The 14,861-nt window shown below is 38.5% G+C and overlaps 1 protein-coding gene across 2 annotated transcripts; it reads right to left on the minus strand.

Moving 5' to 3' along the window:
- Nucleotides 1-722: 722 nt before the first annotated feature.
- C4H9orf85 (chromosome 4 C9orf85 homolog) lies at nt 723-14,853 on the minus strand. Of its 2 annotated transcripts, XM_072860155.1 has the most exons (5): nt 14,687-14,853; nt 14,279-14,371; nt 6,208-6,314; nt 3,069-3,182; nt 723-2,300 (listed from the first exon to the last, which is right to left on the minus strand). In XM_072860155.1, the coding sequence occupies exons 1-5, from the start codon at nt 14,786-14,788 to the stop codon at nt 2,123-2,125; spliced, it is 594 nt and encodes a 197-aa protein (XP_072716256.1). In that variant the 5' UTR covers nt 14,789-14,853; the 3' UTR covers nt 723-2,122. The 2 variants fall into 2 exon arrangements, with proteins under 2 accessions (XP_072716256.1, XP_072716257.1); XM_072860156.1 differs by lacking the exon at nt 14,279-14,371 and having other exon boundaries at nt 727-2,300; nt 14,687-14,851.
- Between the last annotated feature and the right edge of the window lie 8 nt (nt 14,854-14,861).

A 14,861-nucleotide genomic window follows, 5' to 3' on the forward strand; every position in this document is an offset into this window, starting at 1 on the left:
CTTCCCCTTCAGAGAGACCCTTTCTGAAGCTAACTCCACATTACTAATTAACTCCCCTTTACCCGCCTGCCCAGTCATAAGCAGCGTGTGGGGGGGATATTTCTTGCTCACTCTGACTTTAGCAATGTCAACTGGCAGGACAACAGCAGATGTCACACTAAGTCAGACGTCACTGTGGTCCTGTTGGGAGGACTTATCTGTCAATGCAACATGACCTTCTGACCAATTTCCAGTCACTTCTAAACACACCAGACAACCTCCTTTTCTGCCACTAAGCACCTCTTGGTGCTTTGCGGTTTCACGGACTCTTCCAAGGCAAACCATTGCCCTTCTACAAATTTTAAACTTCCAAATTTCTTGGTTTTTATTAGTTGCAGTTAAGTGAAGGAACCAGTATGTTTAATCACACAACTAGTGGTTTAGCTTGTAAACAACATGTTTATAGAGTGGGTGGAGAAAGGAGATGGGTTGTTTGGGTCATCAGACCTAGTCCTTTATGACTGCAAACAACTATGTAATAAGAAACCTCAGAAGGAAACAGAATACTTAGTAAACTTTAGACTTTGTCTCAGTGAAAAGCCACGATGCATCATGGAAACAGAGAAGACCAGTAGCATGTTTTTCAATAGTTTACTGCTAGTGGTTATCACAAAACACTTAGCAAAAATCTACCTATGCAGAAGATCTACATGGGACAGAAAAATTAAAATAATCTTGGGGAGTCAAATTCTTCAACAGTAGAATTAAGACCTTATGTGTAGTGACAAGCACCTACACAGTTAAGAAAAAACAGTAGGAACTCACTGTTCCATGACTGATTACAAGAATTTTGCTGTTGCCTATTCTTGTCAATACTAAAGTTGTCCTTTAAATCAGAACAGTTTCTAGGCTATTGACTGCTGAATGTCTTAGCACTCCACATCTTGGTAACTACATGTTCTTTAAAGTTAACGTTAATTACAGCAGCCACAGGGTGGCTACCTCTACCCAAAGAATAAAGTTTCAGTATTTCCCCTACTGGGAGGCAGGGGGGGGATAATCCCAGAGCTGAAGTCCCTCACAACTCATTTGAAGAAGGTAGTTTGGGAATCAATTTTTTCTGTGCCCACTACTGCAAATCAGGCAGAACACCAGAGCAGATGTGTAGCTGTTACGCGGTTAGTAAAACGGCACTGTATATTGTCATAGGTTAAACTATTTAATAACTAGGAAGTACTTCTTCAGCTTTATCTACAGACGTAGCAGACAATACAGAAGAAATCAAAGCATCCTGAATCCCATAAGAGATAGTTACTGCAAATTCAGTTAAGTTCTTCCTAGAGCTTTATCTACATTGAAATAACGCTTAGAAAGAACTGAAAATCAGGAAGAGAGTAACTATATAAGCATCACTACACTACACAAGTGTTTTCATATCAGAGCAAACTACATTAGATCTGCAGTCAAAGCAAAGGAAAGTGTGAGACCTGTTATGACAAATCCTAAAAAGTCTTTGGTTTTTTTATTTTCAAAACACTGGTAGTAACAAGGTCACAAACTTGTAATACATACTTATATATGGTAAATAAACATTAACTGCTCATGAACTGTACTGGTGATGGCATTTAGGCCCTCTTTTTTTGCACAGAAAAGAAACAACAGGCATAAGGATAATGACCACTTGATATTTTGACCCCGTTTGGAAACTCATTGACAGAAGTCACAAGTTCTTCCTTCAGCAAACTATTACACCTGGTTTAGCTCTTCCTTTTTATGACGAGACTCTGTATTTATTCTAGACTTTCATGTAGTTTTCCAAGTGGCAATACCACAGTTGCGTAATATTGAATTTCGAACAATTACACAGAGGCTTTATTCCAGAGAAACAGGAAGTTGTTACATGCATACAAGAAATAACTATGCTTAAAGGTTCAATTTCCGAATCTTTTCACAAGAAATTCTGCTCTTAAAACAAACAAAAACCAATTTATTTATACAAAACCCCCAACAAGCATCATAATACACAGTGCCAACATCTATATGCAAAGACCTTAGATGTCAAATCAGGTTTTCAGAGCAGTTTAAGGCAAACATTGGTTTACCACTTCTGATTGCATATAGTCTCTCATATGAACTCAACCTTTTAGATCTCTGTCCTTTCAAAATTCATACTTTTAAATCGTTCTTCAAGCACATCAGAATCTTCATCACTGTTTGTACTACTGAAGTTTGTATCAAAATCCAGCTCATCCTCCAATCCACTGCTCTCTTGGACATTTTTAGTAGTTACACTCTCAGTTCTGTCTTGTCCTTTATCAATCCTGCAGAAAGCAAGAGGATGTTATCACCACCCACTTTTGGAATTTATTTTTGTTTTAACCAAGAATGGGATGGAGGGTAGAATATTCTACTGGGGATGGAAGGGGGCAGGAGGTGGGGAGGAGGAGGAAAGGGACAATAACCTGAAGTTACTTTCACGTTGAATAGGAAAGATAGAAAAGACAGTAAAGGAAAAAGAGACTGTGAAGAAAAAAAATATATATATGAACAGTTTGACCAACAGCAACTGCTGGCCAGTTGTCACAAACTAGTAAATTAATACAGGATGCTCAATAGAAAGACCACTCTAGTAAAAGAACAAAAAAACCAAAAGCCTGCTAACTGTATTGTGGTAACTGTGCTCAGTATCAGCTCTTGTTTAGTTTTTCTGTTCACTAGAAACTGAATCATCAAATGACAGACAAAATGCAAAGAGTAAATTGGCTTATGCATATTTTCTAGTGCTCTATACTGATATTAATTTTGAAGTGCTTTGTTCCTAAGGAATATATGCAATTTACCCTTTGGTATTAAAATAAAGTGTCTTATCCAAGTAAGACTTATTTTGGCCCAGCCCCACTAACATCAATAGGTATTTCACCCCTAGTTTCAGCAGACGAAAGTGAGGGTAATTACTCCTACTGATTCCTGTCAGGATTATCCAGGATATGGCATAAAGTATAACAGCTTCTTGGCAGTTGCAAACAAGCTTTATTAAAACGGGAAGAAACAGTGCAGTGCTGAAACTATGTAACCTATGAGCTACTTACGGAATTACTATTTCTTCTTCTTTTCCGCATTTAGCACAAACTTCTAGTTTACCAGCACATGGTCGACAAATAATATGGTAAGGATCTTTTACAGTCTTCTGGAGGCACTTCACACTGTGAAAAGAAACAAAACATGATTAAAAAAAATATTTGTGGACACTTAATAAACATTCTGTGTTCAAAGACAATATAGACACATTCTTCAAAAGAGGAACAACATGTTATAGGCCAGTTTCATATGAAACAATTGGTATTTTAACAAGCAGCACTATCAAAATCATTGCCTGTCTTCCCCCTCCTTTAATTTTTTCAGGAAAAATTATTAAAACAAGAACTGAAGAAGAAACATAAAATCAAGAATTTTTATATTTAAAGTGACAAAAAAACCCCTTTCCATTCATTTCAGTAGGCAGTTTTACTTTAAAAGCTACATAACTTCTTCTGCTTTAACAATAAAAGAAGATAAGAATATGGTATAAAAAGGTGCATGCATTTTACAAATAAAAAGCTTTCAATTTAAACACTACGAAGTCTTCCTCTTGAACTTCTCAGAGTATAAACAAAGCCAGTGCTGGACTTCACTTTCTGTGAACACAAGCCTGCACAGAACTGTATTCTGAACAGACCCAACCTAATTATGTAGAGGTTTTTGGCTATTCTTTTTCATGAAATGATAAAGATCTACTCTGTAGATCTACCCTGAAGATTAAGTAATTTCTAAAATGCTATGGCTTAACATTCAGCTGACATTTCTAAAGCCTTGTATTTTTAGAGAACAGAACCCGCAACTATATATCCCATATAATGCAGCTGTCCTAAAAGTCACTCTTTCTTCGTTCCTCAGGCACTCAAAAGTCTGTCAGGAAATATTTACCATGCAGTTCTGAACAGTGGATTCGCAGACTAAAACAGGCTGAAGAAAAATATCAAGTGTTTTTGCATGCCTTGTAAGGAATGATGCACTAACTAGCATCCAGTGAAACAGAATATTTACTAGCTTTCTCAAATCCCATTCTTAAAGCACTATCGCCTTCTCCCTACTACCTTCACCTAGGCTGTGCTGAGCTTTCATTATAAGATGTGCATATCCAATTCCTTAAGAAGCTGTAAAATCACAAGAATTGCTGTAGGACACATTTGACAAAAGCGAAGTCTGAACTGCCTAGTGTTTCTGATCTTCCCTCTCCCCCAGGAAAAGCCTACAGTTAGATGTCACTGGAAATACCTACTTACTTTGTTGGGGTTTTTTTTCTTTCTTTCTTCTATGTTCAGTTGCATTAGTATTAAAAAAATGTTTACAGGTCTTCCCAGCCATGTCACACCAAACAGAGGCACTATCAATGCAAGGTAGATAGACTTTTTTTTTTTAAATTATTTAATTTGTAATAATTAAATACTTGCAATAAAAGTAAAGTAGGGATAACTTGTGGTTGTACTAACAATCATATTTTTGAAGAAGTTAAAAAACTAAAAATAAGTTGAAGTACAGAGAATTCCTCCATTCCCATCATCTGTGATGTGAAGAATTCATTTTTTTCTATATAGTCACATTTTTAATATCTATAATGTGTTTACTTCACCTAGAAGCTTCACCCATCAAAAATCTTCATAGTCTTGTCCTTTCAGAACAGCAGCCCACTCAGCTGTTGTACTGCTGTAGGCTGGGCTAGAAATCACCACCTGTAGAGCTAGAATGGTCTGCAGCCCAATTTACTTTTCAAAAATATGATGGAAAACATCACACATTCTGTCATAAGCAGCTGTCCCACAATGCCACTTTTTCTATTTCCAATGCTGCTCTGATTTACATGCTTTTTTGCCTGCTTTTTTTCCTTTGGGTGTAGGCAGAGAAGAGGCAAAAGAACCAGATCCACCACGACGTAATTTGTTACACCTCATTACTTGTAAATAGGATGCACATAGTCATTTCAGAAAGAGTTAAAAAAAGCCAAATCCCAACTTTATCAGTGGTGAATAGAACCCAGAAAGTTTACTTTGAGAATCAGTGAGACTTCTACCTAATGAATTTTTTTTTTTTTACATGAAAGGGTGAAATAGTTTACTAAAACCAAAATAGTTGTTGCATATGGTTTCATATTAAAAAGTAAAACTTCTCACAAGTGGGGGATATAGTATGAACAAACGTTACTTCCCTTTTAGCTCACCGAAAAACAAAATAAAATACAACATCATTTAGGGATCTGCACACATACATTTATAGAACCTCTTCAAGCAGTTCTTAAGTATTTCAGAAGTATGTAACTGAGATCAACACATAAACACAGAGTGAACTACTGTGACAAAGCTGGCTATATCATACACCACAGCCCAGCTGTAGTTTCTTTGAGTTCAATGTTTCATTGTTGAAACACCATCTGTGTCTGCAGCCACAGAGGTAAGGACCTATGCAGCTGAGCAAGTAAGGAGGAAGCAGAGAGTATCCACTTCAGAAAATTAATCTATCACAAACCTATAAATTATTTTAAGACATTTATCACCTTTATTATGTACTTATCAAAAAACAACTAATACAGAACTGTAAGCAAACAATGCTACACATTTAATATTTAGGATTATAGTTTCATATACAAAGAGAGAGAACATGCTAAGAGGTAATGAAATGCATGTATTGCAAACACTTTGTAGGAACTGAGGCCTCAGAAATGCTTGTAACAGTGTTGCTGATGAGTTTTGACATGACACAAAATTAAAGCCTTTCTCTCCTCATTTCTCTACCAGATAGTCTTCGTGAACTTCAAAAGTTAAGAGATGTGCAGATTCTTCTAGTATTGACTTGCAATGAGGCCTTGGAAAATTGTGTTACAATTGGATCTGGTTTGACTTTTTGTTCAGGAGGACACACTGACAGTTTTGGAAACTTACAGGTCCACAGTTCCAGCATTTCAACAGCGAAGAGGGAAGCACTTGCTTTTCCACTGTGTTTTCTTTTCAAAAGTTTAAGATAAAAGACTAATGAATTTAGAAAATTGACATGGCGTATATATTGTCACTGCAGACTCCAAATTTGAAGAATGTCATATAGTAGCAGCTACTACTTGTGAGTTTCCAAAACTAGAATATTTTCCAAAAAGTTCACAAACTATACTATCAGCGATTAACACAAAGTATATTAACTCACCATTTTTTAGGCTTTGATAGTAGTTTGTACTTGCTGAATTTTACCCGCCACTCCAAGATACCTTTGCAATGCTGACACACTCCATCATGAAGCTTAGCATTTATTTTCTGAATAAATAAATAAAAATTAAAATAAGAATACACTGAAGATTTCCTACTTTTATGAGTATAATCTTGCTTAGAAAGCATTTCCACCCATCATGTGATTAATAGAGTATTTAGAAAGATGTTTGTTTGATATTAACATAAGCATTTCATATTCATTTACTGCTAGTAATTTTCTTCAGTGGAAAGAGTGCTGAAGTAGTCTTTTACTTCGAGGTAGTCTTCATTATTATTATAATTTTAATATTGTTAATAGCAGTACTTATTTATGTTACTATATTTTTGATAATATATTATTACAGATATTTTATTATTATTTTTCCATCTCTAGAGATTTTACAAAACAGATTTCAGTAGAAATGAGCCCTGAGATATGCAGTTTTTATCCAAAGGAGACGATATGCAAGACTTAACATTTAACTTATTACTGCTCAAGCTACCATTATACTACGTACTTGCAGTAAGTAGTCTCAGGATTTTTTCTCAGATCACAACAAAGTAGAATCCACACATTATTTGCAGTCAAATGATTCAATGTCTCTTTCATCATAAACTTCCTTTATGAAAAAGTAATACATTTTTGCTCTCAAATATCTAAGATAAAATCCTCAAAATGGTCATTTAAACTACAGTATATTTTCAAGGCAATGCAAAGTTTACCTTAAGATCTGCTACAACATTTTTTGTTTAGTCTGCTCAGGAATACAAAAGGTCAACTGGCCAGTACTGCACAAGAGAAGTTATTCTGAGATGGGAAGTAGTACCAAACCACACTGTTACCTTAAATAACAAGTAACTTATACTTGTACATTCAAACTACTTTTATTTCTTCTCTATCTAAAAATGTCAGCAGTAACTTCATCTATCACACGGTTGTGTGTTCATTCAGGACTTTAAAAATAGAAATTTCACCACTAAAAAAATGCAAATAGCAAAAAAAAATCTATTGTGCCTTTTTAAAGACAGTTTAAAAATGGCTACCATACCAAAATTATATTAACATGGTCTAAAACACATCTATTTCTTAGAATACCTAACAGTTCATTGCAACAGATTCTGCATTAATTGGGATTAGAGTTTATGTTATTCTTCTACAAATAAACTGAAAAGTTATTCTATGCATACAATAGCTTCTGAAGTAATTTCCTGGGTTTATGACCCACAAGAGCTTCTTACTACTCCACAAAGTTCTACTTCAATACACGAGACAAAAGAACAAGCCTAGATTTAAAAATACAGTACCTTATTCTATTCCAAAAAATGTATGTGGCAGAGGAAATGCTACTTATGAGTGAGACTCTACTATGGGACTTGTTTTCCATTGTTTCCATTTTTACTAAACTTCAACCATTCAGTATGAGTTTTCCCATGGTGCGGTTAACTGAAGGTGTGGTGTTTTTTGGCTGGTTCAGTTAAAAGACAGTAAACTTTTTCAAATGATCAAATACAGACTTAGCATGTTAAAAAAAAAAGAAAGAAACAAACAAGGTTTTGCAGAATGCTTGAATATTGAATACAGAAAGCTGTGTTTCTCATGTCAGCCATACATTACGAATTAAATTTTCCAAGAAACACAAACATTTGGCAAATGTGGAAACTTTCTGAGAGAAGAAAATCATTGTTCTCAGCAGATATCTGTTAACGGGCTGGCAATTCAAACTGCTGTCAGCACAGCCTGTGTTCATTCTTTCAAAATTCATGCAATTTGAGGATAAGCCTTTTCAGTGCTTGACTAACACAAAGTGAGGCTCCAAGTAGTATAGCCTGAATAAGCTTCTAATAACCTGCAAATTAGCCTGAACTTCCTAGTTCTCCCTCTCACTCTCCTGATTTGCATTAACTAGTAATGCAGGAGGGGAAAAAGACATAAACACTATAATTTGTATTCCCAGGTGTTCTTTACTGTGATCAACAATTTTTAGTATTGCTAAGACAGGACCCAATAAACATCAAAAGTTTGCACTAGTTTAAGCTGAAGGCAGCTGGGTGTCTTTCCAAAGGGAGTTAGCTTCCTTGCTGAAAACTACCTCATTTCCAATAATACGGCCTGACATCACAGCTAGGAGCTGGGGACGGGAGCCCTGTTACTAAGTGATGCACGGACAGGCTCAGCAACGCGTCATGCACTTGGAATGCAAGAGGCCATGCTCAGGACTGCGTGTGGCATAAACAGTGCAGAAGAACAAAATAGTAACTACTTTCACCTCTCATCTGAAGGAAATCCAAAGTTTGTCAAACAAGCAGCCTATTACAAATTCTCCTAAACATTTGCTATGGAACAAGGAAATATCCATAATTATTATTAATGGAGCTTTATAAAGCTCTTCCCCCTCCCAATATGCTTATCGTCTGGCTCCAGAGTACACAACAATCATACAGTGATGTGTACAATTTCTTTTTTTTGTTTGTTTTTTATCAGACAAACTAAAATGCAGACCATCCCAAATTCCAAAGATGCCTTTTCATGTTACTCATAGTATAGATCTTTGCATGAAAATACCACCTCATTGCAAGGCCAAGAGACTAGTTCATGTGGCATAAAGACTGTATTATTGGGACTTCATCTTTGCTTTGAACAACAAAGCCCTGCATCTATCTTATCTGATGCCCTCATCCCAAAATTTGTCCTCCCTCTATATTAACACAGTGCTTCACCACTGAAAAAGGTCTTTAGAAGTTAAGTAACACAGAATAAGTTCCAAAGTAAAGTAAAGTAAAGTTTCAATTCAATGGCACAGCAACAGCTACATTATCCACATAAAGGCAATGAATCTCTATCAGAGCTGGTCTGTGTATTTAGATTACTTCTACACAGTCACATTTGAACTGTTCCATTTTCTTGGTATGCTCAGCGACACTTCAAATATCCAATGCAAAGATAAAGATTAAGAACTTTGACCAAAATGCTGCCTAAGAGTCTTTTGACACCAAATTAGATTGTAGCTATGAAGATCACATTTGTGTGTAACTTAAGATCCTGATCCAGGCAGAAAGATGCCTGGGCTTTTCAATGTAGTCACCTGTAGGACCTCAAATCTTACACAGCAACTCAAAGAAACCACATGGTATCTGCTCAGAAGGTAACAACTGGAAGAAGGACGACAGCTTTTAAGTTCTAATTTCCTCCTTCTAACAGGCACACGTACAGCACAGTCTCTTCCTCCCCTTCAGCAATTTCCTGTATTTGTTGCTCACTGTTGGCACTTCAAGCATGCCGTGGTGTAGTTAATCATTGGCTTACCACATCTGAATATGAGAGACTATGACTCTACATTCCTTCTACTAGGCTGCTGATTTAGAAAGTCAATAGAGAATGATGGATTGATGTAAAGCAAGCAAGCAGGGAGATTTACAGAGTTTAACCTTGACTTGTGTTTGCCTTCTAAGTTTATTTTGCTCAGAAAAAATGCCTGCTATTTAAATGTTACTATTACTAAAACAAGTTTATAATTTACTGTGGTTTTCTACACTAAATTCAACATTTCCTTTGACCAAAAAAAAAAGTATCACCACTTTCAAAAGCAACGCAGACTTGAAGAAGCAAAGCAAGCTGTCCCTAATTAAAGATTTGGATAAGCTGTTTTTTCAGATTTTTGAAATCACCAAAGAACATGTGAGAGTAAGTTCTCCTAACATACTGGAAGAGAAACTTTCCTGGTATCTCAGTTCCCAGTCAGAATGGGGAAGTTATTAGTTAAACCAAAGAAATTCCTCTGCTGCTTACTTTTCCTATTAATATTCACTTTTAAATATATTTTGTACATTGTTTAAACTTTCATATATTTGTATTTTCTTCCTTTCCCCCATTTAATAGCTTGTTTTCCTTTAAGGGTACAAAAAAAAAAAAACGACCCACACAAAGACCTGAACGAGGTTTGTCAACTCATTATTCCCTTCCAACTTTTCTACCCAGCTTTTACGCAGGTAGTTAGCTCTCATACACAAAGAAGTGGTAGCACTTATGGTCTGAAATGGATTTCTTGGTGTGAGAACTATTCTGACAGGTTAGATTCTGCTTCTGTCACAGCAGTTTCTCTATTTTTTTTTTACACTCATTTCCCTGTTTTAGTCAATACCTATTTCCTCTTTTCTTTTGTCACGCTTCCCTCCAAGGACAAGTGCAACTCATCCAGTGCTTACTGTATGTTTATATATTCTCCAAAGAAATTACAGTTATGCAATACAGACATACATAAACAGTCTTAAAGTATACAGTCACAAAATATTCCATGTGCATATTATATAGACACTGTCAGGTCAACTGCATTAACGAAACAGCATCCTCTGTACGCTCACATAACCCAGTATTAAATCATTTAACAACCTGCCAAAAGCAGTTCAGAATGTACTAAAGTAAACACATGCACCTACACCTACTAACTTGGCACACAAAATAATCCCCAGCTTAAACTAGCTCTCAAAAGCACTCACAAGCAAGATGTAATGATGGGGTTTCAAAGAAGTCTCACTGTCTGTTTGGAAGTTTCTAATTATATGTGAACGGATGGGTATTTTGATTTACTCTATTGAAAGCAGACTCCTACTACTGAGCACACATCGGTGGTCTATTCTGCTGTAAATGAATGCAATGTCAATGCTATCCATAAAGTTCCTTGTCAGAAGCACAGGTGACACTGCTTCAATCAACAAGGCTGAATGCAGCATTTCTGAATAACGACACTTCTCAGAAAAACAAAACTCCACAGGATCTTCAGAGCACAACTACAAAGCAGTTAGAGTAGATCAGTGCAGACTAACAAATGTGAAACTGATACGAGACACCAGCTTTTCAGGGTTCTAATACACATTTCACAGGGTGAAATTAAGTCCCCCAAAGAGCTTCACTTGCTCACATATTGCATCAGTATTACTTTAAAGTCCATTTTCTACACAGATATTTTCTCATCTCTTTCTAAAGAGAAGTGTATCTAACATTTTAATCAAAGCCTTACAGTCTTCCTTACATCCATACTGGTTACATATGGATGGCTATATAGCTAGCATTTAAGGCCCTTTCATGTTTTATTGCTATGGACTTTAAAACATATGAAATCAGAAGCTTTCTCTAAGCCCAATTCCAAATGGCCATCTTGGAGATCAAGATGTTTAGCTTTTTTCCAGATAATTGACCATGGACCTGAAAACATGCAAGTAACTGGCAAGAGAATGTACACACTTGGAAGGACCGACAGTCAGCTCCCATCCTCTTCCCCCCAAAGAAATGAACACACACACGCTCTCGTGCTCGCGCTCTGTCTCTCTCTCTCTCTCCCCCCGCCCCGGCCTGTCCCCCCCGAGTTAGGTTAGAGTCCAGAACAGATGTTATGCTTGCTCCTCTTCTCCCTACATAAAAAGCTATAACCCAGGCCTGAATGCACTTCCGAACCCAGAATAACAGGGGTGGCTAGAGAGTAGACTTTAGCCTACCAAGCCACTCTTTGCTGCAGCAAGAACAGAAACTAACCAAACTCCAATACTGTTAATCTGTCAATTCCAGTTGGCTACTGATTTATCTATATCTCCCCTCTGACCTTCAAGTCACAATCACTGACTCAGCATTTAAGCTCTGCATTCATCTGTTCTGTTCCTACTGCCTTCCCACAGTCTTGACCAGCGTCTCTGCCGAAACAAGTTATTTATCCATACAGCCAGCTGAAGAAGTAGCTGACATCAACACTATAGTAAAGCTGAGGTTCAGAGTTAATAACTTCTGAAATTTAGGGAATTGCGGATTATCATCTGGGGTGTTACTTAATGAGAGGAAAGAAATGGAGAAACAGATCAGTCATTTGGGTGTAAATATGAATCACTTCGTGGTTTACCATCTCATTACAATGGAGTTCTAAATGTTCCCATTGAATGCTGTTTGCTTTCATCTCTAGAACTACTCCAACTTCCATGTTGACTTATGTAATGTACTCTACATAAAATGTATATTCATATAACATAATGTGTATTCCTCAGCTCAGTGCCGCAAACAGCTGTTCTGGAATATACTATTTAAAGCAAGCACCCATAAACAAATTCCAAGATTCAATAACTAACAACACAGTGTGTCTTACCCTGTCCTGGCTCTTCCTTCTTCAGTTCATCCTAGGATGCAAGCTGTTGTAAGCAGTTACCCAAATACAGTAGAGAGGCAGTGTACTTTGCTGCAAGCGTGTTTCACCTCAACTAGCCTATCCCAGAGTAACGCTGTAGTAAAGATTGATCATTAGAGGAAAGACAGATGGATCTTTCAGCATGTTCAGCAAGTAATCAGATCTATGGTCTTTAAGATTAGAAAATGGATGCCAAGGTCAGTGTCAGACAGAGAGCACAAAACCTTCCAAAAAACCACAAAACAACTGGATAATGACTGCCAGCAGTGAAAAGTCAAAAGACTATTAGATCAATTTCCTCTGCAGATACTGCTTCACTGAGAGAAGCAGCAATAACACTGCAAATAAGTACCTCAACTCCACCCACAGTACAACCTGAAGCTACTGTAGTAAATATTCAACATTGCTAATGCAGTGCACAAATGCAGCTGGATAAAAATTTTAAGCTAAAAAGCATTCTTCAGCCTTTCAAGATACTATTGCATTGGACAGTGTATAACAGTAGTCAAAGATAGGCCCAATACCTTAAAAAAACCCCAAAATTTAGCAGGGATTTACAGGAGATCCACCCTCTTCCAGCAGCTCTGAGCATTCTTCTGAACTACTCAGCTAGTGAGAGGGGGAAAGGAAGAATGCCCCACTCCTGTATCAGTCCCTGTCATCAAAATGCTACTATTTCTTCCTTTCCCTCCTCACACTTTGAACGTCTGTGGTGCATCTGATCATTCAGGACTGCACAAGACAGAGATGCAAAACTCATCATTCAGCATCTCTGGAATATTTTTGTGTGTATATGTGTGTAGAAGCCAGACAGGAAAATACACTCCTATCGGGGATCATGCAGTGACTCACACAATAAATAACACTGGCACTGCTTAGAGCCCCAGGAAAGCAGCCTGTTCAACTTGCAGAACCAGTCCTACAACATCTGGGAAAAAAAAACCACCACAACACAAAAACCCCCAAACCTCCCTCTTTGGTGCCATTGCTTTAACTTACTGCTTTCTTCCCCTCCTCTCAGTTCTTTTTGACAACCCAGTCAGGTTCAGTTAAAGGGATATTGACAAAACAGCAATAGCACCAGATAAGCCTCTTTTAGAATGCTCATCTTGTGTTTTGTTTTATCCACCTCTTTCAGTTTAGCTTGTAAGACAAAACATCCCACTTCCATGTTGTTACTGCTCAGGCACGCTGCTCAGTCTTCTTCCTCTCCCGCACTGCTATTATGTTACCACAACTACAAGCACAGAGCATGTTCCAAGGATATATGGTAAACCATTACCTTTTCCTTGCTTAGAAACAAAAAAAACCAACAATGGTCTTTTGTAACGATACTGTAAAAATATCAAACCATGATAAGGCATGTACCAAAAGCACTGATAAAACAGCTAAAGACACCTTTTTCTGTAACCATTCAGAAAAGTCCCTTAAGAATTTTTTAAAGCCTTAAAGCAAACATGAGTCTTTTTTAAGTTGTCTCAAAAGTATGCAAAGTGAAACTTGATATTTATATGGATGATGGGGGGAGTTGTTCAAAATAAGATCTCAAAATGTTAAGATCCCTAAAGTAAGACACGTAGTCACGTACTTTGAGAAGACCAAACACCTTTCAAGAAGTCACAAGGGTAAGACTACAGGGGATGTTTACTTACTGCACTCACTGCACAAAAGTAAATGCTTTATTTCCATCTTCCGCTTAATAATTCTTTGGCTTAACGAGAGCCTTTCATGTCATAAATATGACTCAAGTATCACACAATGTATTTGCTTATGCAACAGCCTAAGACACGGGGCCAGGTGACAGCTGACTGAAATGGCTCGTTACGGATTCATCCCTTAACACCGCAGTGACCCTTTTGGACAGACCTGGGTCAAAGGCTTCTCCAGCGCTAAAGTGAAACGGTTTCTCGGCTTCCACTGCTGTAGGACTTCGTTTGCGATCCTGAAGCTCTTCCAGACCTTCCGGCAGAAGGCCGCAGAGGGACAGGCCACCGCTTCAAAGGCATCCGTGGACTCAGCAGGCCGCGGACGCTCCCATTTACGCCTTCGGAACGAAACGCCACCAAACCCCTTCCGCCGCTCCGCCCCCCAACCGCTCCGCCGCCTCAGGAGGGCTCGCCCCAGCCGCCGCGTCTCCCCGCCCGCCCGCGACGCACCCGCGCCCACCGGTCAGCGAGCTGCGCCGCGCGGCCCGGCCCAGCGCCGTGCCGGGAGGGGAGGGGAGAGGAGGGGTCGGGTCGGGCCGGGCCGGTCCCGGGGCCGCCCGCCGCCTACCTTGCGCCGGGCGCTGGTGTCGTACTTGTCGTTCCTGAAGGCGTGCGCGTTCTGGTAGCGCTGGGGCCGCGTGCGCGACACGTTCCCCTTCTCCGAGCTCATCCCCCGGGCAACCGCCGCTGCCGGCGACGCCTGGCCCCGGAACCGCTCCGCGCTCCCCTCCCGCTCCTGCTCC

Source organism: Ciconia boyciana, chromosome 4 (genome assembly GCF_034638445.1).
Source record: "Ciconia boyciana chromosome 4, ASM3463844v1, whole genome shotgun sequence".
NCBI classification, from domain to species: domain Eukaryota; kingdom Metazoa; phylum Chordata; class Aves; order Ciconiiformes; family Ciconiidae; genus Ciconia; species Ciconia boyciana.